A 27,168-nucleotide genomic window follows, 5' to 3' on the forward strand; every position below is an offset into this window, starting at 1 on the left:
AATCACGATCGTTGGTAAATGTCTACCCTGATACTATTTTTACAAGAATGACTATATATGGCGGTAGAGCTGATCCAGTCCTTATTTAGGTCATTCCAACTGTCAGTACGTGAACTGATTAAAAAAGACAGAAATGAAGTTGAGTGACGTCATCAAGGACCTAACTTATGTACATATTTGTAGAACTGATATGCAGGACTCTTTGTTGTCGATCCTCAATTTTAGATCCTTAGTTAGTACTCTATTATTTCCACGACATAAACTTTAATATTTAGACGAATAAGTTATAAACAAAAATAAAAGATTATCGATTAATTTAAAACTGTTTAAATTGACATATGACTCTGTGAAACCAAACTATGAACTATTTCCTTTTTTTTTTCTTCCAGATTGAAAATGATTCGTTGAAGCGTGAGGCAGAGCTGGCTCGTAAGGAGATGGAAATGAAAAATGCCATAAATAAGCTGACTCAAAGCTATGAAGAAAAAATCAAGGCTTTGAATGAGATACACAGTCACAAGGTTCAAGAATGTAAGGAAAAAAAACACACTTCTTCTCCTCCTCCCATTTCATTTCCATTCTATTTGCCCCTCTTATCATCCTTTCATTTTCAAGATATAAATATTTAAAAAAAATATTGATAGGTTTTTATTTATAATATATATATACGTATACGGGGTGTGTAATTGAAAACTAGAAGTTTTGAATTTGAACAAGTTTAATATCAGAAACTAAACTTTGTACATATGTCCAAACATGTGTTAAACCAATTTTTATCTTCAATGCAGCAGCCTCCATCTTGGAGATTCGATTCCCTTGTCCGGAAGGCACTAGCTTCGACCTGCGGTCAGAATTAAAAGTTGAGCGGGTTGACATCTGGCAAGTATGGAGCTCACTTTCTTTTCGGTCAGAATGAAATGCTGTTTGTTCTGCGATAAGTTGAGACGCAATCTCGATTATGTTGTCTTTATGAAGCCAGCCATTTTTCGATTGATTGTGTTCACTGTTTTGGAGGGGGAGGGGGTGTCAATAGACACAGTTTGTTACCTGATGGGACGAATGATCAATTCCTTCCATGTGGTTTTCTTATTCCTCTTTTCTATACCTAGGATGGCCTGAAAAGTTTTCGACCTAACAAAGATAAAAGAAATTGTTTATTTTATCTTTCAACATAGTCTCCTTGCAAACACTTCTCCCAGGGATAATCCCATCTCTGTAACCCGACCAAATCGTACTGAACGTTTTTCTCTGCAAAACAATTGTTCACGAGATATTTTTTTTTTTGTCTAAATTACACCGAGTTGGATTGACTTAAGCACGTCAAATTTTAACAAAACAAGGCTTTATATGTCTGCTGTTTTTTTTTAAATCTATTTAAAAGTTACATCTCCAAAAAACAAATGTTCAATGACAGCTTCATACTCGATTTTCTCCATTTTCACAAAAACATATAAATCAACTCTCTCAAACGACACTTACGTAACAACTGTGCATCCAAAATGTCTGAAACTTTACAGAGTACCTGTCAGTAGATGCTAGATAGATGTGATTAGCTTTTATTTAAAAGTGCTGCCATCTTCAGATTGTTGATCTGAGAAACTTTTCAGACCAACTTTGTAAGTGTTCAGATTTCAACTACGCACTCAGTAAATGTATAACCAAGTTAAATCCATTTTCTTTCAAATGGTTCCCCCCTCCTCCGTATCTTTTTAATTTTATTCAATTTTTTCTACATGATTTATTCTACATTTGATTTCAATATTTTTCATAATAAAATACCTTAGATGTAGAACTATGAAAGAAAGGAATGAAATTATATTTTTTGATAATATTACAATTCACACACGTATAATATTGAATAGTGATGTAATTTGCCTGACTCATCCCTTTATTAATTTTATGAATGGCGAATGAAACCATTCAGGGTGACGCTTTGAAATGGTCCCCTTTCAATTTTTTAATACAAATTCAATATAATTAGACATGAGCGTTGTTTACTTGTTTGGTTTGTTTACTAAACTTTCGAGAGTAGCGTCATCTTGTAGTTAAATGTCAGAACACCCTGAATGATAATATTATTCATTAGATATTTGTAAATTCAAATTAAAAAAGAGTCTCCCTTTTTATTTATTCATTAATTTAATTGTGTTGCACCGACAAACTACCACCACATCATTACATTTATTGTGTCACGTTACCTTTCATACAATAAGAAACCGGGGATAATGGCCCGAAATCATCTGGTAGTATTTCTATTTCATAATGTTAAAATCCTACATAGCGTGTTATTTGATACTGTATTATAATATTGCTATGTAATATTTTATTAAAAGCGTAGCTATAGCATTATATTTTTAAATGATAGCCAAAATTAACTTCATAGAAATAATAAAATGGCCAATATATATATATATACGATATACGACGATTGAACAGCCTTTTAGAAACGGAGTTAATGCATAGGATAATTTTAAAAAAAAAGAATAAATTATCAAATAGCCAAGACGTATTAAGTGAGACGAAGGAATCGACAGCTGACAACAAATGGGTATTTTGGTGTCCCTGTAGGATATTTAATCCAAATATCCGATATTGTTCTTCATTAACACATATATACATATATATATGTTAATGAAGAGTGATAGGTCAAATTTTGAGCTTCCGGCTCGAACATAATTGATACATTTCTTCCTAATTAATTAACCCCCACTCATGCATAATAAAGTCCTTGAGGACGTCAATATTGGGGTGGCGGACTTGGCAAGCCTTCTTATCAATTACACCCCAAGAATAATCATTATGGGGTTTAAAAGAAGGTAGCCAAAACTCTTTTGCCTCGAATTCCTTTGATCCAGGGAAATTCGACTTCTTTCAGGACCCATATGATGGTGCTCTGAATTTTAAATCTTCTGCTATCAAATAACATTTTCAATTATGTTTGATAATTCTATTGTGTTTAAAAACAAAGAAACCCCAATGGGAAATTTTCAAAGTGTCACCCTATTGGTTTATCGTAGTGTGTGATTCTATTTATAACAATCAACAGTCAATAATAAGACAAAGAAGAGAAACCCCTTCGACGGATCAGTGAGTCATAGCTGATCGTCATGAATTTGGATTCTATCCAAGGAATTCCCCCATTATTTTCTTTCTTTCTTTCTTTTCTGTAAATAAGGTCTTACCGTTATTTAGTTTTAAATCTTTGTTTTTTCCTTTGCCTACTTATTTGTTATTTAGGAAAGCATTTAATATGCCGTCTGCTAAAATACTTTTGATGCGTATACATATGTTATGATTTATGTAAGTATATAATCAATACTGAAGAAAAAAAAAACATTTTTGGAGACGAGACAAAATTGAGTCATTGGCTTCACTTGTATGATACTATTTCAGAGATGCTCAATGGATGGTGTCACATTTGTTTTAAATTATATTTAGTTATTTATGTTTGAATACATATTACCTCGTTACCTCTATTTTATCACGCAACCTACAAACCAGTTGGTAGTTCTACAATTTTTCCCGACTAAATGATTATTATTCAATAATTATTGGGAATTATTCACAGTTTAGTTTATTTTAGTCCAACCAATTAATATTAAGAATACTTATTACGAGAAAAGAAGGAGAAACATTGACAGCTGACAAAAAAATACACTGTACATATATTTTGATGTTAGCTAGGTAACGCTCTGATATACGACAAACTTTGATTTGATCAGTCCAAATTTTGAATTAATACGATTTTTTATTTTTCAAAACCCTTTAAATACTACATAAAACCCACACATTAATATGATAAATATATAAAATGCTTGTTTTTATTACAGACAGTCTCAAACAGTCCGGGATTATTGTCACGATACCAATCTTTTGGTTCCGATTTTGGTATCGATATTTACAACTTAAAATATGATACCAAAATTTCGCTTTTAAAGGCGGTTCACATGCTCTTGCAATGGCGTTCCAAGATTTTTCTTGGAAAAAATTTCAAGAATTTAATGACTTAAAAAAAATCATTATGGTTATAAGTTAATAGTTTTGACGATAACGTCATCAGCAGACCAATGTTTTATTACAAAATGGCGCTACTAGTATCGTTGTGTCGGCCCTTATTTAGATCCAAGGATTGACGTTCAGTCCAGTTATACTTATTGATCCTAAAAGAAGGTAAAATCGATCGATGCTTGAGGGCATTATTGAGTACGTTCTTTTTTTTTTTTAAATTACTCTGATATATAGTTGAACAAATTTTAAAACTAAGTAAAAATAAATTCATTTTTATATTATAATGAACAAATGAATTCTTCAATGCTCTTAGTGTATTAAACCAACGATATTTTAAAGAAAAATTCAAGGACCGGTTCTAAGACTGGACTGGACCATGTAAATAAGCACTAGCTGCAAGTACCGTACCAATTTAGTAACGGTTTATATGTGTTGGTATCCGGGTGTCACTATGGTTAACCCCTATACCGAAAAACTCTATACTCGGGTATATCCGTGAGTTCAATACCTGAAACTTTTTGGGGTACCTTTACAATTATAATTATTCCCCCTTTTCCTAGCTGAATTTATGGTGCAGACAAGATTTTAAATCTACTCCAATCATGCCGAACTCCTTGTTTCCTCTTATTTAAGCGTTTTCACGTGACGCCGGCATTGCTGATTTCTGTATTTTGAGAGCTTATACAACCAAGTTTGATAACAAAGAAAATATATCCTCAATTGCCTATTTTGATTATATATTTTACTCTAAAATATGTTATTACATCGTTATATAATCTGATTTCTATATTGTAGGTAATAAATTAACTATTATAATGTAAAGAAAAATATATTTTTCTATTGTTATCCTTTACTCAAATCCATAAAAAAGTATACAAATTTAGATATTTATTAAGGATCTTTGGTATATATTACTTTGATTTAATTCAAACATCACTGTTTATCATTGACATCAAGTAGTATTCAAAGCAAGTGTTAAGTCCCTTTTTATTTATAAACCCATTAGATAATGTTTCATCTAGACCTATTGGAAATTTGTCCATTTTATGTTAATGAAATATTAACTTTGAGCCCCAAAGATGACTTCTCCTATTCAATTATGATGCAATTACTAACATCAGTAAAAACAATCTTTCTCTATGATATATATTTTATAAATGACATTTATCATTAAATTCAAAATAAAACTCTCAAAATGCAAATTAAAGTATATATTAATTAATTGTGTCTTTTTTGTAATGTTTCTTATTACAAAGCTGTTGAAACTAAGCGGTTTTTCATTAGGTAAATGTCAATTATATATTATTTAGATTTTAATACTGACGATGAAGGTGGATTTATTCCATCACCTTAAGCAATTTACAATTTAATGGTTCGCCTTGAGGCTTTATATTTTTTTAATATTTAAGCTTCATTTCATCTCCATAAGTACTGGAGGGGCCTTTCAGCCTATAAATATGTATTGTTAATAAGGAAATGTCAATCAAGGATCATTAGTATTTAAATTCTTTTTAAAACGACGTTGTTTTTTTTTGTTTTTTTATAGTGAATGATGCTAAACAAACAAGCTTGATCAACGCAAAGAATATTCATGAAACGGATTTGAAGCATCTTTCGAGTACATATGAGGCAAGGATATTGGACATGAAACGAGTTCACAAGGTTGAGGTGGAGTCTCTTAAAAGTGATTATGAGAAAAAAATACAGGCACAAAAATTGGACTATGAAAACAGCATATCCAGCTATAAAGAAAGGGATGATGCTTGGCAACTTGAGAAGCAGGTAATTGATTATACTTTGGTGTGTACATTACATAGATATATAAGCTAAACTAATTCTTAATAGGATGTATTCTCTGAGATTCAACGATTAAAGGATGAAGCAAATCGATTTATTGCCATTCTAAGTCAAGAAGAGGATCGCTATGAGGATGAAGAAAAAATGAGTCCACAAAAAAAGCAAATCCTTCAACGAGAGATTGAGTCATTACAGGTTGAGAATCACTGCATTACTATTCTTTAAAACTATCTCATATGTTCCTTCTATTTGTTCTCTTCATAGTTGGTAATTGATATGCGTACATCAGAGATCCACAAACTTCGTGAGGAACAAACTCGGCATTTACAACAATTGGAGGAATTTGAGAAGACTCGGAGTCTGCTTTCTAAGATGCAAGCAAAAGTCGAGGATCTTCAGGCTCAACTTGAAAACAAAAATGTGTTGCAAAGGTGCGGTATAGGTTCTACATATTTTTTTCATGGTGTGATGTGTAGAGTTGTAGAAATTATGTGCTACCGGTATACTAAATATATATATAAAAAAACATGTTAACAACTTATTTTCAAAGCTGTTATCTTTATTCTTTCAGTCGTGAGGATAGAACATCCAAGTATTATAAAATAATAATTTAGCATATGCCCATGAAATACTGGGAATAACTAAGAAGATCTGTTGAGAAGTTTAAATATAAGGGCAATTATCCCTGCATTTTTAGTGGAACGAAATAATTCGGTCCTTAAAAGAAGTTCAGAAGGATCAGTCTCATTTAGAATGTCATATGAACTTAAATCCGTCTAGAAAAATTACTTAAGGCCGAACCGGTCTCTCTTGTACTGAGTTTCAAGACTAATTATCAGCAAGGTTAATAGAAATACAAAGTAAGATTATCATATAATCTGGCTTGCTAGCATTTGACTGTTGGGAAAACAGACAGATTTTGACGTCATAGAGTATAACAACGGTATATTAATAGCAATTAATACTAGAAATTATATAATTTACAGTATATTATACTCTTTGACGTCACTATTAAAAAGCATGGTGAAAGTCAAAGATCAATAATCTTGTATTTCTATAAACCTTGGTTAACCCTCCGTCATTTTATGTATATTTTAATACCGACATGTCATATTTTTTTTGAATGATTCTTATTATTTTTCTTGCAGACAATTATCATTAGAGAAATCAAAATTGGAGAATAGCTATGAAGAAGAGACAAAGAAGAAAGCCAGGATGTCCATGCAGGTAAAACATGCCTTTCCATCAAGACTATTAATTTTGTATACATAATATTAATTCTTTGCTTTCTAAGGCAACTGTCATTAATTTATCATCACTTTTGCCTTTTATTTTTTGTGCAAATCCTATTCATTATTTTTTTGCTTCATTTATTCATATATGAATTATGTCTTGCAATGTACGTAAGAGACAATATGTTATTATTATGCTTATTCTTTTCCTTCATGCTCATAATTCAGAGCAATTCAGAGGAAAGTACTCAAGAGGATGTAAGTAACATTGCTTGTTTCTAACTTTTTCAGATTATTATTGTTGTATATCCATATTATTTCTTCCAACAACATCACTCCTTCCTTTTTGTCTTGAATCATAATGGGATCGTAAATTCTTCCATATTTCAAATTCAAATGAATAGTATATATTAGAGTATATGTATCGGTTCCTAAAATTTTGGCACTCGGGTCCTCTCTTAAATCTGGAAGACATGATCTATGAAACAAACGTTGCTTAATCGCGTAATCATCAATCCATCTTGACAATCTTTAAAAGTCCAATTTTTATAAGAATGTTAAATATTAAATATTTACAGGGTGCAGCCATATAACTTCCTTTGTCCAAAAGACAATAAAACAAGTTTTATAAATGAGAAAATGTTTTTTTTTTATATTGATAATACACAATTAAAATTAGTTTTACTCAGTTTTAAAAATCATATTGTATATATGACGTCCCTTATTGTCCAAACACCGAACTTTGGTATTTTAATATCCGGTGATTTTTTTGTTTTTATTTTTTTTTTTAAATATATATATTGAGAAGTTTTAAAGGGAATGTTATTTTATACAAAAGGAAGTCAACTTTAGTTGCCAACATATCTTATCTTATGACACTAAATCTGATAGCACCAATTTTAGCTATCTAGCATAATTATTTGTGGAGTTATTTACCTTATAGGAATTTTGCTAATTACAAATTATGGAAATGAACTGAAAAAATTGTTTGTTGTTTATTAGAAATTGAAGCAATGAACTTATTTTATAAATTGCATATCATATATATATAAATTAAATGGTATTCACTGTTTAAAATATCCTCCTTATTGTCATTTGTTTAGATTGAATGACAATAAAAATCTGGGGCGTCTGCAGTATTCTATTTTGGCAGGAGCTTGGTTTTTGAATTTTTTTTTCAAAAAAAATTCAAAAACCATAGCTATTGACAAAAAAAAAATTAAATTTTTGAAGAAAAAAAATTCAAAAATCCATAGCTGTTCAAAATAAAAAATTCAAATATAATTTTTTTTGCTCTGCTGCATGATTTGCCTGAATGGCGTAAAAATTTTTTTTATTGAAAAGGGAAAATTCCTTAATTAGGAGTTGATAGTCATGAAATTTGCGTTTCAGTGTCTGACTAGTTGAGAGATCCTGATATCTGTCAAATGATGCCTTGTAGAGGGTGTTTAAAAATTTGAAACGTCTTTTATGAATCGATAATGTAGAGGGGACGGTGCAGATTAAGTTCCATATTTAGGACAGGACCGATACAACCGCAATATATATTATTATTACGAATCACTTTATACATACCCAGTATACCTTTTCTTAATTAACAATTACAGAGTGCATTCATTTGAGTAGTGTTATTTTCTGGGAGTGTCATCTCGGTGACATTCATTTGGGCGAACTTATTTTCAGACCCATGTTTATATAATAAACATTGCAAGATGAATGACGTCATTATTAGACAAAAAAAAAGGGCCAATTAATCAAAGATATCAATGTTCATAACATTGATAACGAGAAGAATCGTAGATCCTTTTTCAATATCCTATACCACAAAGACCCATCGATCGAATTTATTGACCACCATTACACTCAATGAGTTTTTTAAATTATTACCATCACCAAAACTTAGGAAGTTGACAAGAAATCTGACAAGGTCTTCAGTTAATCCTTCTAGACTTTTCCCACTTAATTTTTAACACCACTTTGGTGAGGAATGACGTATACCAGTGACGTCATTTATCTTGTAATGGTTATACGAATACCTTTAGTGATGAAAATCGTGTTTAATTTTGTATGTTAAAATAAAGAAACAGAAAATCAACATCAGGGGCGTCCGCAGGTGGTGGGCTGGAGGGGCTGTATTTTTCCATTAAAAAAAAATATTTTTTTGTGATCAGCTGTGGGTTTTGAAATTTTTCGAAAATAATTCAAGGATTTTTGAATTTTTTTAGTGAAAAAAATCAAAAAACCAAGCCCCACCCAAAAAAAAAAAATATATATAAATAAACCTGTCAATTTCAATAGTGTTTTTGAGGAGAGCAGCTTAGCTGTTGTGACGTTTCGTTGGATTACTACAATTAGCTGTAACAAGGAAGTAGGGGGGAGAAGGAAATAAACAAGGACATGCACTAATTACTCTGATGACGATCCTCAATTCTGCTCAGAGTGCAACAAGGACTTACAAATTATAACACTGCAACAAATTCTTAAGGTTATGAGCATACACAAACGTTCCATGAGATTGCAAATATAATTGAATCTATTAAGTAAAGCATGTTTACTACTCTGTAATGGAATATTAATGACAACAGCTAACGAAAAGAAAAATTCATTCTTCAGATTACAAATTACAAAAAAACGGCAAACTAAAAAAATCATACGATTTACATCACTAAATATCTCGATAAAATTAACCTTGCCGAAAAGAAGCTCACTCAAATGAATATCTCTATAATGACACCCACGGAACATAACCTTGCTCAAATGAGCGGGCACACATTTATTTATGTGCGCTTAAATATCATTTCTAAATGTCCTCCTCCATATGCTATGTTCCATATTAGTTAAATATATGTCAATAGTATATACATTTTACATATTTATATTAAAATTCCTTTTTAAATTGAAAAAAATCTCATTATTTTTTGGTATTTTTTTTTTTTTTTTTGGCATGTCATCACTGTGTTCACCACCCTACAATCTACTTACATTTTTTCTCCTCTTCAAAGGAATTATACATTAGGGTGGGTCGGTTTAAGGGAGTTTGATCAAATTTTTTGAAGTTTGAAATCGGGGTGCTCAAAAAAATTTTTGAATTGGTATAAAAGCAAATAATATGAGCTCAAGAGAATGCGTTTTAGAGGTTCTTCAATACATATTTATACTTTTAAAATATGTACTTCATCACATAATTGATTTATTTTGTGAGGGTCAATCCCTCTAATGTTAAGACAAAATGACTCTACATATCTTTATGAGGAGTAACTACAGATTATAATTAACTATTAGGGTATAAAAAGTTCACTCTGGATGCATAAGGATGATATAAGAAAACAATTGAAGGAATATATAAAATTTCATTTGTGGAATATTATTTTTTTTTTTAATATTAACTTGAACCAATTGATTAATATGCATTAAAGATACTAGTCATGATTCTCCCGAAAGTGAAATTTCTGACCATTATTCAGGGACGTTCACAGGGGGTGGGCTTGAGAGGATGTTGCGTACCCCACACAAATATCTAAATCTCTAAAAAAAATTGATTCTTAAAATATTTTTTCGAAAAAATTTAATTTTTCAAAAAAATAAATTTTGTGAATAGCTACGGATTTTGAAATTATTTTCCAATAATTTAATATTTGAAATTTCATTTTTTCAAAAAAAAAATATTTTTTAAACGTCTTGTAGTGTAATATGGAAACATCTTTACTGTCATTGCAAATTTCCCAATACCCGCATCATTGATTTCTCACATTCTGATTTCCGACACACCCTATTATACATACTCTTAACGGTTATCGTTTGATTAGAGGAATCTGTAGACTAGTTATAATTTATATATTTTTTAATGCATAAATCATTTATCGTTCTTATTCATGCATATAATTCTTATTTTCTTCCATTCAAAAGATTGGTTTTTTTATTACTTTTAAAACCCTTTGAAAATGGTATTTGGACTGCTTTCACATAGTATGTTCAAAGCAAGGATTTTGCACTGTCTTTTTTTATTATTATTTGATTATTTTAAATGCATTTGACAAAAAAGAATTGAGGAACAAACAAAACCAAATGATTATCAACTAAAAGAAGAAAAAGGCATACAGTCAAACCTGCATTAAACGGTTAGGCAGGGAATCTGAAAAAGTGACCCCTTTGAAATAGTGGATAATCGAATAAAATAATTAAATGTATGTCTGGGCAGTAATAGAGAGGGAGGAAAAGACATAAATTTTATGGGAAAACATTCATTGATGCCATAGCAATTATTAAAAAAAATGACATTAAAAAAAAGGAAAAGTGATTAAGTGGATAAAATGGCACCATTCTTTTAAGCTGATTTCTATAAGATGATTATAAGGACACACACTCTTTATCGAGACACCTCTATAAAAAATAATAACACATGGGCTGACAAGTCCCGGGCTTCATACATAGATGACGCTATTTTGTTATTCACCTCATTTTCAGTGCGTACCAACTTCAAAAGATAGCTGTCAAAATTGTATGACAATCTGTTCTTTATTTTTTGAGCTATTGTGCTATGTCTGACGCTTCTTTTGCTATTTCCAAAACAATGGATCAAAAACAATTTCCTATTTTAATTTTACACTGTTTCTTAATGGGAAAAAATACCATTCAAGCTAAGGATTGGCTTGAAAGGGGGCACTCCACTCCATAAAACAATAATAATAATTTAAAAAAAAACAAACATGGTTTCTTTGTTAAGCCTGATCAATCTTTAAAAAAAAAACCCTATATTTCTAGTAAGGCGGGTTTTGACACCCATAAACATGGCCCTTGTTCTTACTGTTTGTTCCTGACCATCTCCATAATTTCTAACGCAGCCCATTTGTTATGTGTGTATTTACATATGAGGTCTGATGAAAAAGAAAACGTAATTATCTAATTTGAAATTCAATTCTCACATTTATTTAGAGATTATGGTGGTATATTTGTTTACAACTTTTGTATTATTAGTTTTTTTTTTACATATACAAAATTCCCCTAAATTTTCGGATATTGGAAAAAATAGAAGGAAAAAATCAAATTAAGGGGAAAATTCTTTTAACGCTTTTTAAAGATTATTTATTCTCCTAAATTTAGCATTTTGTATAAAATAACTATTTTTGAAAAATAAACAGTCTTTCAAAAAGTTATCTAATTTTCCACTTAATTTATTTTTCTTTGCAATTTTTTATATATATATAGTAGAAAATCGCAGAGCACACCAAAAGTCGCCTAACATTTTTATCCCTCAAAAACAAAATAACAATCCAAAATGGCTGATATTGTAAACAAACGTTATGGACATTTATCACATCATAATTGATAATTGAATTTGGAATGAGAGAAGAACGGTTTCTTTTTGATCAGAGGGGTACATACATAATAGAATGTACATTTTTAATCATAAATAAAACCAGGTATGTGGGGAAATTTATTTATATCTACATCAGTTGTCCTGTAATACGGGTAGCTTGTCGTCAACACATCTGTTATCTTATCATGAGATAAGGTTCACATGATTATTTTATACTGGAATTAACATTTTTAATAGTTTTTGTTTTTTTTTAATCTACCAATTTACAAAATTTGTGTAGTACTCTGGCTCAATTTAATACCTGTACGCAGCTTATACTTAAACCCAAGGTCCAGGAGCAAAAATAAAGCTGGCTACATCTATCTTTGTTATATCAAAGTTTTATCTTAAGGTGTTGGCTTAAAAGAATTGTGCGACTTTGTCACTTTTCCTTGTTCTTATATTTTCAATTTTTTTTAGACCTGACCCATTTTATATATTAACTCGCCAAGAGAGTGTCTATAATTAAGTCTATAGCCGAGCACTCCTTTGTTTTGTACTCAACAGTCTATATATGTTTTAAAAAAGTGATCTTTAAATGCTGGTGCATCAATAAACCTATATAATAATTTGTGTGACCACTGTCCGGAGATTGCAGGGACACGCTTAATACAGTTTTTTATGTTATGAAATTCCTATGTGGAAACACTGGATATTCAGTCATGAAAATCGTGTATATTTTGGGCATGTTAAAAAAATGAAAATCAACATGGTAACCCTGACAATTTGAAGAATGTTTTTAGGGGAGCAGCTACATTCAGCTGTGACGAGAGAAGAGGGGGAGAAGGAAATAAACAAGGACATTGGCAAGAATGTCTCCAATGTCGATCCCCAATACTGCTCTAATTCCAAAGAGGACATACTTTTCATCTAAGTTACTCACCCTCTTTTATGAGTACACACGAATGTTCAATCAGGCTTTTGAATCTTTTTAGGAAATGAAGTTCACTACTCAGGAATGAAATAATAATGACAAAAGCTGAGGAAAAGAAAATACATTCTTGAAATGACCAATTTAAAAAAAAGGGGTCCAATTAAAAAATACATACGATTAACATTACTATGGATATGACCACTTAGTGCGGTGAAGCACTTAAATCAAGTGACTGTTAGACCAGGTTTGACGCTATCTGTATTTTTCCTCCTTCCATTTTATAATAACAAACCCAAGATTTCAATACTCTATTACTAAATTGAATTTTTAAGGGAAAAAAATAATATTAGGTATATGTAATGTGATAGCGAATCAGTCCCTCATAGAACGTATGCAGGTTTATATTTTGAAGGGGGCTTGGTTTTTGGATTTTTTTGGGAAAAAATTCCAAAAATTAAATTTTTGAAAAAAATTTCATGTGATAAATTTTTTCTAAAAACTATAGCTAGTCACAAAAAATTACAAAAGTCCACAGCTAGTCATAAAAAAAAATTCAAAAATTATATTTGAAATAATAAATTTTTTGGAGAAAAATTTCAAACCTGAAATTAAGTTTTCTAGTAAAAAAATTATTTTGGGGCGGGAGGGGATCACCCCCTGTGGACACTCTTGCTTAAATTCATATTTATCGGGATATTTTCATGGTTTTGTAAAACCCTAATTATCGGAGTCCGAAGTTAGTTAATCAAAAAAAAAAATAATATATAAAGTAAAGATAAAGGATTTAGCGTAGCTTTCTTAATTTTGAGAGAGCAAAGTGGGTGGGGGGGGCTCGGATTATTGCTAATTTTATACATACTTGTTCCTTTTATATTTATTTAGAATCTTTATATATATATATAATTGCATTATTGAAGGAGTAAGTAAGAGTCTTTAACCCAAGGGATGTGTTCCCTCAAGGAAAGTTTACTGATTCGTTTGTTTATTTTATTTATTTATTTTTCAAAAGGGCCTCTCCTTTTTCTTCTCTTTCGAAATCAACTTAATCCGACCAACCGTCTTCTTCTCTACTTTCACTCCCCTCATTGCATATTATTTATTAGAAAGCCTTTTCTATGCACTCACTTATCAAAGAGTTGCATTGGTAATATTTAATAAATACATTCATTGGCTATTATCAAAAATACTTGCCTACAAACTATTAATTAATTATAGGCATTCATTATAAAAAAAGATAAATTTTGTGTGTGTTCTTATCTCACTATTAATTCTTAAATTAGATCTCTACGACACATCTAAATAGCTATTAATTAGTATTAGTTTTAACTTAAAAGGGAGGGGGAAATAATTACATATGATCTATACATTTATGGGTGATGTTATTCCTATTATAACGGTTGACATTTTTGTAATGACAAAACAACGCTGAGAAGATAGAAAAGGGTGCATTATTTAATCGGTCCTGGTTTTTGTTAACTTCTCCCTCTGATGTTAAGCATTCTCGCCTATCTTTAATGTTAATTGATTTAAAAATGCATAATCAAATATTAATTCAAATAAATCTAGAATGAGCAGCATAGCGCAAACCTCCATCTAAAATGAAATTGAGTTATGTATATCAATTTGTTCAAAAGTTATGGTCGATTATGCATTTTGTACGTTTTGTGGTACATTGACTACTCAAAATTTAATGGCGTCTTACTGTGACCATATATAATGTTTGTACCAAGTTTGATCAAAATCGATCAGTAACTTTTGCCGTAATCCTGGCGATTAACAAGCAAACAAACAAACAGAGCTGAAGTCATAACCTCCGTTCAACTTCATTACGGAGGTAATTATAATATTTTTCCTAAACTAATGCTATTTTAAATGTAAAAAGGTTCTTTTCTATAGAGAAATAATTCATTTTCAAATAGCCAGCTGATATTAACTAAGGTGTTAATTCAGTAACACCATATATACACTCTTTTTATCCTTACAAAAATGTCAACTCAACATATCATAAATAGAAAGTTAGATGATCCTGCATGTCTCAATGTCCTTAAATGACTTCGTATATTTAATTAATGTTTGCTTGAATTGTACTTCCTTTCTTTCTTTTATTAAGATTATTTTTCTCACTCTTAGGTGGAAGAACTCCAATGGCGTATTCGGAATCAATATGAATTGCCTCCAACAAAGATACTTTCACCCTCTACTGAGCAAGGAGGCTTCCTTGTCTACAACGATAATGACAACAACAATAATATTAATCGGAGTAACAACATCAACAATAACTCTGTGGACTCGAACGATAACACAACGCCATCAAAGAGGATCACAACTTCTCCCAATAAGAGAGTGATACTCCATCATGCAGACAATAATAATGCCAAGAGCAACAGAAACAACTCCACTGGACACGCACCCCTTGTGTCCTCTTCTTCACAGCATCGTCGCTATTCATCTCCTCCTGTCTCATCCAGTCATGGAGGAGAAGGAAGTCGTGGTGTGTGTCTCTCCCCATCCTCTAAAGTGGCGGGAAGTTCCCCAGCTCGTCCCTCCACCATACGACTCGACTCCACGGGATCTTCTCTTGCTCCCTCTCCTCGTGCTGATGAAGAAGACGATGACGACGAAATATTAGTCATTGAGAAAGGAGAAGAGGATGATGAGGGACTCGGGGACATATCAAGTGAGGCCTCCTCTCCACAACCCTCATCCTCTAACAACAAGGAACGAGAGGAATCTCATCACAACAAAAATAATAATAATAATTCTAATTCTTCTTCCAACGGTAAGAATGATGAGCGCGTTCCATCTCGGATTCCCCTATCCCTCGAAACAAATCTATAAAATAAGGATCATGATTGTCCCCTTTTATCTTATTGATGAAGCCACGATGGATCTGGGCCAATGGAATAAGAGAAAGGAATCCCTAACTTTATGTACGTCACTTTAATAAATAATTATTTTTTCATCTCTCTCTTTCTACATCTTTTGCCATACTTACTATTTGAATTCTATATAATTAGATATTATTATTATTTAAATACACATTAATTAAATATAAAATAGATAGATGAAGATTTTTTAACTGGGAACAAAATGAAATAATATGATTATATTAATAATAATGTAATCTTATTATTAATTAATTAATTATACATATTATATGAATATATATTATTAATAAAACGAAATATACACCCACCATTTATGTACCTACGTCTTAATTATTTAATTGTGTTTTATTAAGTACTACTAATGAACCCCTGAACTTTGTAGTCCGATCAGAATCTTTGTTATGAAAAAAATGTTTACTCATGTATTTCCATGCAAAAGTATTTAATTTTGCAACTACTGGATCGAATTTAACGTTCCGTATCACTACCACGACTCATATCTTCCTTTAAGTAAGATATTTCAAGAAAACGTCAATGTGTTACAGTTTACTTGTGGGCCTGAAATGATCCTTCGATTTTTTTTTTGTTGGATGAAAAATATCTAGCGTTGTGCCAGTCCTAATTTAACTGAAACCGGTCTTTCTGTCCTTCGGATAGTACAGATTTAATAAAAAAAAAAAATCTAACTAAGAACTGAACTTTATAAGTTTTAGTACTGATATGGAGGACAGAACTGGTCGAGTCTGCTCTCCTAAATGACACAATACTACTCCTATCCATCAAATAGTTTTCCTAAGTTTTAGTTGCACTAGTCAATGACAATTACCAGGTCTTCAATCATGGAAGTTTAATGAAGATTTAATGACAGAACTTCATCTTCCTTCAGCGAACGGTGTTTCATAGGTTTGTCTGAACATATTTGCAAAATTCTTCGTCATTGACACGAAAGGAAAAAATAAATTTGTTTTTACTATCAACTAATTTTCCTTCTAAAAATATTACAAAAATTGGTCTTTTAAAATGTATTTAACAAAATATTAGTAAAATATAATTTTGAAAACATTTTATTTTAGCAAATAAGTTGATTCCAAGTTCATAGTTAAATACAAATTAATTATAGTCATAATGTCTTTTAAATTTTTAATGTAGTTATTTCAAGTAAACTTAGTTTTTTTAAGTACAATTCGATTCCATGTTCGAGTGTAATTCTATTTATTAGAAAATTAAGAGAAGTATCGAAATAGACTTAATACGCATCTAATTACGAGGTATGATATATTTCCATTTTTCTAAAAGTTCTCCATTTTTGTTAGGAAATCGATGAAAAGAAGCTTCTTTATTTATATCTTTTCCAGCAACTTTTCCAAATGAAACTACGCATATAAACGGCATTTATATTTTTAATAAAAAAATACAGTTATAAAATTGAGTGAATTTAGAAGATTTATACGGATACTTATGGTCAGTTATATTTATATTGCTTATAAACATTTACATTAATTTTTTTAAATCCAAAAATTTCCAATCTAAGACTTGTAGCTATTTAAAAATTCATATACAACTCTTTATTTATATCCTCATTCAATTTATTTATGAAGGACTACTAAAGAGTTTAAATATTTCTCCTTTATTATTATTTATAGAATAAAGTGAGCTTCTATGGTTTCGTTGACTTTTAAAATTTCGACTCATCCATATATATTCAGTATTTCATGTTAAAACTCACGCATCGGACTCATAGATTCTTTCCGAGGGTACGGAATTATTAAACTCCAGAAGGAAGTTTATTATCTCATTAGAGCCTCTATTTGCCTCTACATAATGCTATACAAAACAGCTTTCGATATTATTATTCATGTTCAAGAATGTCAAGTTAGATAAATATTCGTTTATAATTTGCTTTTCCAAAATAGAATTTGGGAGCTAGAAAGATATTCTACATTAGATCAAACCATATGGCCACTACTTTTGAATCCAGTTTATCAGTAATAATATTTTGAGATAATTTTTCATACTATTAGTTTTAATAATAAAATTGGTAGATTGAACAATTTGACTTTAACTTATTAAAATTTTCCAGAGATTAAACACAACATGGAGTTCAATTTTTTTTTTTTTAATCATTCTAGCTTGCTTTTGTGTTGACTAAATTTGTTTAAAGTAAGCGAAATGGTTGCATAGAGCTACGAATGGTTGTCATAAGACGGCAATTGAAAATTTTATTTTGTAGCATTTCTATTTGTTACGACCAAGGAAATGTACTTCTATTAACCATGGTTACTACTAAATAAAATTAACGGAAAATTTCCCTATGTTATATAACTCACAAAACCTTTCAAAGCAAAGTATCTGCTGACGTCAGAGATGTTTACCACGTTTTTACTTTCTTTAGTCCTGCAACAGAATTCAAATCGACTGCATTCAATTTGATAACTTAGACAAATTCGTTGGAGAGGGAGGATCGTATCTAATCAAAATATGGAAGATGATGATGGATTGATCAACGAGGTCAAAGCAGGTATTACAGAGTATTTATCGTCGGACGTTCCGGGATTTCGGGGTGTGCTCAAACATCGCTATTCGGACTTTAACGTAAACGAAATCGGTTTGGATGGGGAAGTCATACACATTAAAACAACGACGATCTCTACTCGCAATGTAGAAGCTTGTCCCGAAAATCCTCTTGAGTCTCCTTCATATGGAGAATTGTCCCAAGAGGTCAAGGATTTGTTTAGTCCTTTGTCCTGGGCACGGATGATGCAAATTAGCAAAAAATACGCAGGTACTACTTAAAGAGCATCGTACTTGAAGGAAACGACATCTTTAGGGCTCAAAGTTGGTATTTCTACTACTTAATATGGAATCATTTCCAATAAATCAATAATAAACTTCATCAAGTGGATTTAATAATATTAAAAGACTACTTGATGCAAATGAAAAAAACCCACTGATAATTGAATTAAATCCTAGGGATATGTACTGAAAACCCCATTGAAATGGCTAAATGAGTACTTTTTTTATCGATTAGAGGTGTGAAAAATAGGATAATTAGATAAAAATATCTTACTTTTTCTATTCTTAAAGTTAATTATGGTCCACAATATGGAAATTAGGTTGTATAACGACGTAATAACATATTATTAATACATTTTAATGTCTGATATATTTGTAATAAAACTAGGCATTAGAAGGATTGACTGTATTATAGAAGGTTTTTGAGAGGATTTCGGCCATTTTAGAGGCCACAAAAGTCAAGTTTTATTATAAAACAATGAATTTCCTTTTTTTCTTTCTAATTAAGGAAAATAGTGAACTATTGTATATCAAAATGGGACCAAGAAATAAAAGGACTTCAACCCTTGTCCTCTATCAAAAATATGTATATCTCTTATGCCTAATTTTATTTGTATATCTGACTCTAAAATGTGTTAAAGAAATGTTATTACAATTAAAGGAATAAGACATTTTTCTCTAATAATCTTACTTTTTTGGTCCCGAATCGATAAATATATATATATTTGTAACTAACCATTTTTAAACATTGCTCTGATTTAAATAAAATATCAGTGTTTTTTATTGGGTTCAAGTGGTATTCAGTACAAAGTTAAGTCTTTTTTTATTCATAAAGCCATTTGATGAAGTTTCTTGTATATTTATAGGAAATGTGTCCATTTTATGTGGTACATTTATAAACTATGACATTGGCTTGCCTTCATTTATGATGCAATTTATCACGTCAGTGAAAACACTCTATACATTTCCCACTTCCTTCAATTCTAACTATTTATTTCCTTATTCATTGTAGTAGATACGACGAAACCCTCCGAAAAGGAATCCATACGCATTGACGTTACCTCTAAGGAAAAAGATGAAAGACGTCTCATTCATCAATGCATCAAAAAACATTTTCCTAATCTGAATTCCAATACTATAGATGAGGGAGATAAGAAGTACATCACAGTTTCTTACATTCAATTGAAAAGTGACCGAAGGTTAGATTGGCCCAAGGATAGGCCAGAATTCCTTCATTTTACTCTATATAAAGAAAACTTGGACACATTTGCCGCTCTATCAATCCTCGCTAAAGGTCTTAACAAAACTGCTAGCTTTTTTTCTTTTTCTGGATCTAAGGACAAACGAGCCAGAACGACACAGCGTATATCTGCACGCTACCTCACTGCAGAAAGGATGTCTAAAGTTGCCAATAATCTCCATGGTTTCAAAATAGTTATTGGAGACTACGACTATAAGGGACAAAGGCTTCGTCTTGGAGATCTTAAAGGAAATCATTTTAAAATCGTACTCAGAGATGTCACAAAGCCATTAGAGGAATTTAAACACGCATTGGAGATGCTTCGAAATGTGGGATTTATTAATTATTTTGGACTCCAGAGATTTGGAACGTCCTCTGTACCAACTTCTTCCATTGGTCTACAAGCTATTAAACAAAATTGGGAGAATGTAGTTGAATTAATATTGAAGCCGAGACCGAACGAAAAAGAGATGTTGACAAAGGCTCGAAAGACATGGCAAGAATCAAATAACGCGTTTGAGGCAATGAAATTGATGCCCCGGAACTTAAAATCTAGCATTGAGTATGCTGTTTTTAAAGGACTGTCTAGAAATAACAAAGATTTTGTTGGTGCTCTAGGACATTTGGGTAAAAACACAAAGTCAATTTACACTCATGCATATCAGTCTCTCGTCTGGAATGAAATGGTATCGAAACGAATAAAAAAATATGGAACGAAAGTTATCATTGGAGATTTAGTTCAGGTTGGAGAGCCCTCAAAGAATGTCAATAATGGTAAATCCACCAAAACTGAGGATGAATCTTCAGAAGGAACAAATGAAGAGTCAGAGCCATTTAATTATAATTCGCATATTAAAGTTGTTGACGAGGCCAATATTCAAGACTTTACTATTTATGATGTAGTTATGACGGTGCCAGGCCATGATGTTATTTTTCCAGATAATGAAATCAAATCCTGGTATGAAGAGCGTCTCTCTCAGGATGATTTGAAAAAAGAGGACTTTAAAAATCGTGTCAAAGACTTTGATCTTCCTGGGAGCTACCGTAAAATCATCGTGCGCCCTGATGCCGTAAAATGGCAAATGATGGGCTACTCCGATGAGAATATATGTCTCACTTTATCTGATTATGATATCATAAAGGGAAATGCTCCTTTTCAGGATGAAGGAGATGAGGGGAAGTATAAGGCTCTCATCTTGGAGTTGAGTTTACCTGTTTGTTGCTATGCCACAATGGCATTGAGGGAAATTACGAAAGAGGATACTGCGGTATCTGTTCAGTCCAAACTAACTAATAGTATCAATGGCAAAAGAGCTGCAACTGAGCCAATTGGTGACGTCGAAACGGCGGAGAATGAGGCCTCTAAAAAAATAAAAACTGAACAATGATTCATTAATTAATAAGAGGTTGCACGTATGTTCAATGTTTAAGCTCAGCACTCATTTAATTTTAAGATACAGTTACGTTTCTTGTTTTAGTTCTTATATATTTCAAAAGGAATGAGAAGTTGAAATTCTTGAAATGTTAATTTATACATATTCTGTTTAATCGTTATTTTATTTATGCTCGATATAATTATTAAAAAATTAATTATGTAGCTGGAATAATGTTTTTTTATTTGAGTTCCCTTGATGGTTTTATATTTTTCATCAAATTTGAAGAAAACTTCAAAATGAAATTTTAGAACTATAACTCGTTGTGGAAGGTTTAAATTGTGCACATATTTTTTTTTTCACATTTAATGGTCTTCTAGAGGAATAATGCTTATATTGTATCGTCAATCTTTAAATTATATTTCATGAATTGTTCAGCTATTAAAATGCTTAGTTGAGTTATTTATCGGTTTCGTAATATTAATACAACCAATGGTTTAGTTAAACCATTTGTTTTGGCTAAGTAATACACTCTAATACCAACCGTTTATGAGAATGAATATTATGCGTAAATTGGTTTAATATACATATGTTGTGTTCTAGTTGCGATGTTTTTACAAGTTGTAACTTGTATATGCAAATTGTACAAGTTGCAATTTTTCGTCACAAAATGTATTATTTAATTACAATATTGGTCGTTAATTTACCAACTATTAATTGATACAATCATTTCAATTTGATCAATTAAAATAACATAGCTATTATGTCCCTTGGAAGTTTTGCCATCATACATATAGTATAGTATAAATGTACCTTACACATATAATTTAAGGTCTTCTTTTACTTCAACTTGAAGTCCTTTGTAATTAATTATGAAATAATGGCTTGTTCAAGCCTCTCAAGAGGGAGAAAAACAATTTCTTTTTCATATATTGGTTGCTTCTAAACATAAAAAAATCCTCTCCTATTTCAATCTGCATTTTTTTCCAAGTTCCAAATATTTGCTTAAGTTTAGAGGAAATTTCAAACGTTCTTCTAACTTCCATCTTATCGAAATAAATGACCACAAGAACGAGTATTTCGGAATACTCATTTTTTCAGAGATAATTTTATTGCTATCTTCGAGGAGGCCAGGTTCACACAAAATCTTGTAGACAGATTTCCTGAGTCTGGCGACTGGGCAGTGGAAGAAGTTTCCTGGAACGTAAATATTTAAAGGCTCGAGAACTAATCCTTCGTAAGATGATGGTAGTGGTTACAGACTCTTTTGAGTATCCTGGATCGAAATTCTTTAAAGGGTCTATAATTCTTCTTACTTGGATTTTGAAGTGACTCTTTTCTTGAAAGGTCCTTATTAAATTTTGTTTAAAATTCTTTGAGTTTAGTAACTTGTACTTAGTTTGGTACCAACGGAATTCCCTTTTCGCCAAAGGAAGTTTTTTTTTTGCATTTGCACTTCCAAAACAAAGTCCCATTTGCTTCATCGCACTGGATTCCAATTTTCGAATTTGTAAGCGTGAATCGGAGTACTTTGCATCTTGGTCAAAGGCTCTTGTTGCGACTCAGTGATCCTGAAACAAATTTCCATGAGCCCTTCATTTTCAGTCTCTGTTTTCGAGTCCATATTGGTTTCCTGGACCTTACTTGCTTCCAATAGCTGTTTCACAAACTCTTTCCTTTCGCGAGTTTCCTTACGAATATTTCTGGAGGATTTGGGTTAATCTGAACTAGGAGAATCAAATGGAATCTGGAGTGAGGAGACTGAAACACTATTTAATTTCTTCCTGGCTTTTAATTCAAGAAGCTCAGCCTCGACATTCCCCTCAAAATCATTGGATGTAAAATGCCTATCACAAATCTTGGCATTATTAATATTAATTGAGTATTTTCTCCTATAGACTGAGATCCAATTTTTCTAAGGAAATTCAAAATACTGGGTAGATTCGGACAGCGGGTCATGGCACAAACACGCTCTGAACCTCGAAATGATGCCATTTTTGCTAAACCGGTCCAAATTAGTGCACTTCAATGAAATTATCTGAACTGCCGCAACAGTGACGTCACTACGTCAGCTGAGTCAGCTAACGCCAACCATACTTCCTATGAAGATCCTTGTTGTCTCTTTTTATATATAGTCTATTTGGTTTCATCAACAATATTGGCTGTCTGGCCCATCCACGTCATTTCTGGTGTGTCTTGACCAGGTTGTTAGACACCATGCATACATTCTACACTGACATCTACAATACTGACAGGGTATTTATACTAAGAATTATTAAGTTAAAGTTAGTACCTTACATATATACATAACACTTATCAAATAATTTCCGGGAGAGGCGAAAAAATCTTAACACTTTCGATATAGAACTTTATCAAGATGTATTTCAGCACCCAGTTGTAATAGGGTATGCAAATAAAATAAGAATATCTAATATAATGGTTTAGCTAACCTAATCATCGATTTAGCCCCTTGGAAACAATGATGGCGGCCACGGAAGTGCTGGTTGACAGTGTCCTTGAGGTTGTTGATATTTGGGTGACAGACGTTGCAGGCATTGGACTCAACATGCACCCACAAAGCTAAGTCCAATGAGTGGACATCTGTTGAGTAGGGGCCCACATTTTCTTTGACCAGAGAGGCAAGTTGTCCTCCAATCACTCCTGGGCCTTTTTGGTTGTGTGTGCTGGTGCACTATCCTGCTGGAATACCACGCTCATTTCTGGGTTGTTGGTATGGACCCATGCCAACTATTTTTCCTCCAAGGCCTGTACTTAATCGGCCCCCGTGAGCCTGTAACCGGCCGGGAACCAGATGAGGGGAATGTGCTTGCCATCTGAGACTGCAAAGCCCAGGGACATCACAGATGCAGTGCGCTTTGGAGTAGTCCGGAGAAACTCATCAACCTCCTCAAAGGACAAATACCTGTCATTTTGGCGTTTTTGCAGGGGGTCCATGTCTTCTCATCACTGAAGATCATAACTCGACTGGCCTTGGCCTTCTTGAGGTCATTCAACAGAGCTTTGTAATGTTGGAGATGGGGCTCTTTCATGACTAGTGTTACGAGGGGCCTCTCCACCCCAGCCTTTTGATGGTCCTGCGGACTGTTGGGTCTGAAACGCCAAAGTCCTTGGCGTTCTCCCGCATCGACTTCAAAGAGTTGCCCTGGGCAGCCTCCTTGACCTCTTTTAGATTCAACTTCATTTTCCTTCCCCACCCAAGCTTCCTATCCACCCTCTCCGACATCATAATGGTATTAAACGTTGGCCTTGAGATCCCGAATTGCTTTGCAATTTCGGTTGGTTTCTTGCCAGCGTCCAAAAGAGCGCGGACCGAAATTCGTTGGTCACGTTTAGATGGGATTTTCTCTGCTTCTAAGACACTTAGGAAGATCTAGTTTTTTTTCGTTTATTTCATTTTTTTTATAGTATTTGTCCGGAGCAATTTTACCGCATTCACAAAAACCTTGATTTATTTAGCAAAAACAAAGTTGAAATATTTTTATGCCGCATACGGCACAAGAAAAAAAGGAGGGAGGAAGAAGTTTGCCAAAAATTGCCGTTAAGTAAGTATTTATATTACAACCTGGAGCCAACAAAGGATTCAGACCCTGTATGTACTGAATCTATGTAAACATATACTAATATTAAATCACGTATTTCCCAGAAAATTGGATAAATTTATATATATATATATATATATTGAATATGGCAGTAATATGTATCCACGAATAAATAAGCCGGTCTGCAAAGGGCAATGAGTAAAATTTAATATGTTCAATCCTTCTTTCGAGTAACGACCCTGAAGTTAGTTCCCATTTGCTGTAAGACAATCATTCAGTATAATAAACAACAAAATAAGCAGCAATAGATAATAATGTACTTTAGGCCTGAGTTTGTAGAAATAAAAAGATTATTGAAAGAGATGCACTGACCTCCTTTTAGATATTCTTGGCTGAGATCAACTATATGTTTTATATTAGTTGCATAGATCAATAGCTATAAAATGATATTATCTGCATTCATATGAGAAGTGGGCTACAAACTACAATCCAAAATGCAAAGGCCTTCAGGATGATTTTTGATCATATTCATCATGAAAAGGAGTTCAGAACTAAGAGCTGGAATGAGTTTCAGATCTGAAAGTTCATTTTTCAGTTTTAAAATAATAGGTACCAAATTTTATAATAATTGGATGGAAAAAAAAAATGAAATATTAAATTTTCTAGTAAAAAGCAAAAATTCTTTTTTTTTTTGGGGGGCTCCTCTGCGGACGACCCTTCCCATATAGGTTATGAGGAAGTTGCAATTTCTTCTTCTTGAAATGCCTCGTTTAATAGTTCTATAATTACTTTCAAATTTGCATGGAGGTAATCATTTCATTTTGATCTACTGAAATTACCTGTATATTATGTATTTACGAGCAATATAACTATGAGCCTCTGTACTTTATAGTGGGACACATAATTTGATCTTACCAATTAGTAATGTTAACTGAAAAGTCAAAAATAACATCATTAATAGATTGACCATCTATAAAATATTCAATTATTGCATTATCTTCCTCACAAGTACTCTAAATTGTTCATCTCTTTTTTGAATTGCAACTTGTACACGACATAATATATACTCCAATATATTTTCACGCAACCTCTTACTACTTTTTTATACATACCGAGGTTACATACATAATATATTCATAACAGGGCCGCTGATAAGATTTTTCTTGGGGGGGGGAATATTTGGGAAATTTGTTTCCAATTTCTATCAAGTCATTGCATAAATATTTCAAACTTTCAGACGGAAATAATCCATTGCCTAATAAGTACCAATCCAAATCTAAAAAGCACAATAATTTAGAGCTATGATTAATTTTGTCACTCACGGCTTTACTTCATCCTTGATATTCTTAGTAGCAGGAATCATATACTCTTTTTCAGGAACTCGACATATTATCTTAAACAAAGAGATAATTACCGTTACCCCTATACTCGTTATAGTGCGATTTTTAAGGTGCCTACTTAATGCAGGAGGACTTCCCACCATAAACTTACTATCTGAGATTTTATCTACTATTTCAATAATTATCCCATCCCAGTATCAGGCGCCCAACTTTCCGTACATAAGTGGGGGTCCTGCATAAACGGTCTTTTTAACATATGTCTATATGCACAGGGATTATCAACCTTTTTCCAGTGGCTTACTACTTGTAAAATATTTTCCCAGCCAAGCTAGATGTGGATTGGGTCATAAATTATCGGGCTACGAGGTGTTGGGTTTATAAGAGAATTTATACGTTAAAAGTATTCCAATATAAACTCATGAAAGCTAAATATATTGCGCCTATTTTTTTCATTTCTAATATTGGAGTTTCGTTGATTATACATTTTAAGTGTTTAATGTTTGTCGGTACGAGATCAATCATAAAATTAGGATCTAAAAAGGATATTTGTATGTATGACACTTAGAAATAATCAATAGCGTCAATTTCAGCTTATTTTTCATTGGGTGTCAAATCGAAAATGACGTCACCGATTAGTTGTAATGGAATTATTTTATATAAAAAATAAATGTCAGACTGGAAGGTTCGGACTACGGGCTTTAGGGCTC

General features: G+C 32.0%; 2 protein-coding genes across 3 annotated transcripts in view; both read left to right on the forward strand.

Annotated features, from left to right (window-relative positions):
• Window positions 1-16,473, forward strand: part of LOC121121242 (uncharacterized) — a 138,310-nt gene extending 121,837 nt beyond the window's left edge. For both annotated transcript variants that reach the window (XM_071890200.1, XM_040716129.2), the window contains exons 3-8: window positions 390-531; window positions 5,555-5,790; window positions 5,854-6,000; window positions 6,070-6,236; window positions 6,954-7,032; window positions 15,398-16,473. In XM_071890200.1, the coding sequence (XP_071746301.1) occupies window positions 390-531; window positions 5,555-5,790; window positions 5,854-6,000; window positions 6,070-6,236; window positions 6,954-7,032; window positions 15,398-16,105 (1,479 nt within the window). In that variant the 3' untranslated portion in view covers window positions 16,106-16,473. The remainder of the gene's footprint in view (window positions 1-389; window positions 532-5,554; window positions 5,791-5,853; window positions 6,001-6,069; window positions 6,237-6,953; window positions 7,033-15,397) is intronic.
• A 2,025-nt stretch (window positions 16,474-18,498) lies between these two features.
• Window positions 18,499-21,792, forward strand: Pus7 (pseudouridine synthase 7). Its single transcript, XM_040716248.2, has 2 exons — window positions 18,499-18,937; window positions 19,961-21,792. Exons 1-2 carry the CDS (start codon window positions 18,634-18,636, stop codon window positions 21,574-21,576), a joined length of 1,920 nt encoding a protein of 639 aa, XP_040572182.1. The 5' UTR covers window positions 18,499-18,633; the 3' UTR covers window positions 21,577-21,792.
• The last annotated feature ends 5,376 nt before the right edge of the window (window positions 21,793-27,168 follow it).

This window comes from Lepeophtheirus salmonis, chromosome 7, assembly GCF_016086655.4.
Source record: "Lepeophtheirus salmonis chromosome 7, UVic_Lsal_1.4, whole genome shotgun sequence".
Lineage (NCBI taxonomy): Eukaryota > Metazoa > Arthropoda > Copepoda > Siphonostomatoida > Caligidae > Lepeophtheirus > Lepeophtheirus salmonis.

Bases quoted from the DNA above. Each gene is read 5' to 3' on its own strand.
- Pus7 (XM_040716248.2), top strand. From the start codon at position 18,634: ATGGAAGATGATGATGGATTGATCAACGAGGTCAAAGCAGGTATTACA. The intron at 18,938-19,960 runs GTACTACTTAAA...TATTCATTGTAG, and splicing joins AATTAGCAAAAAATACGCAG to TAGATACGACGAAACCCTCC.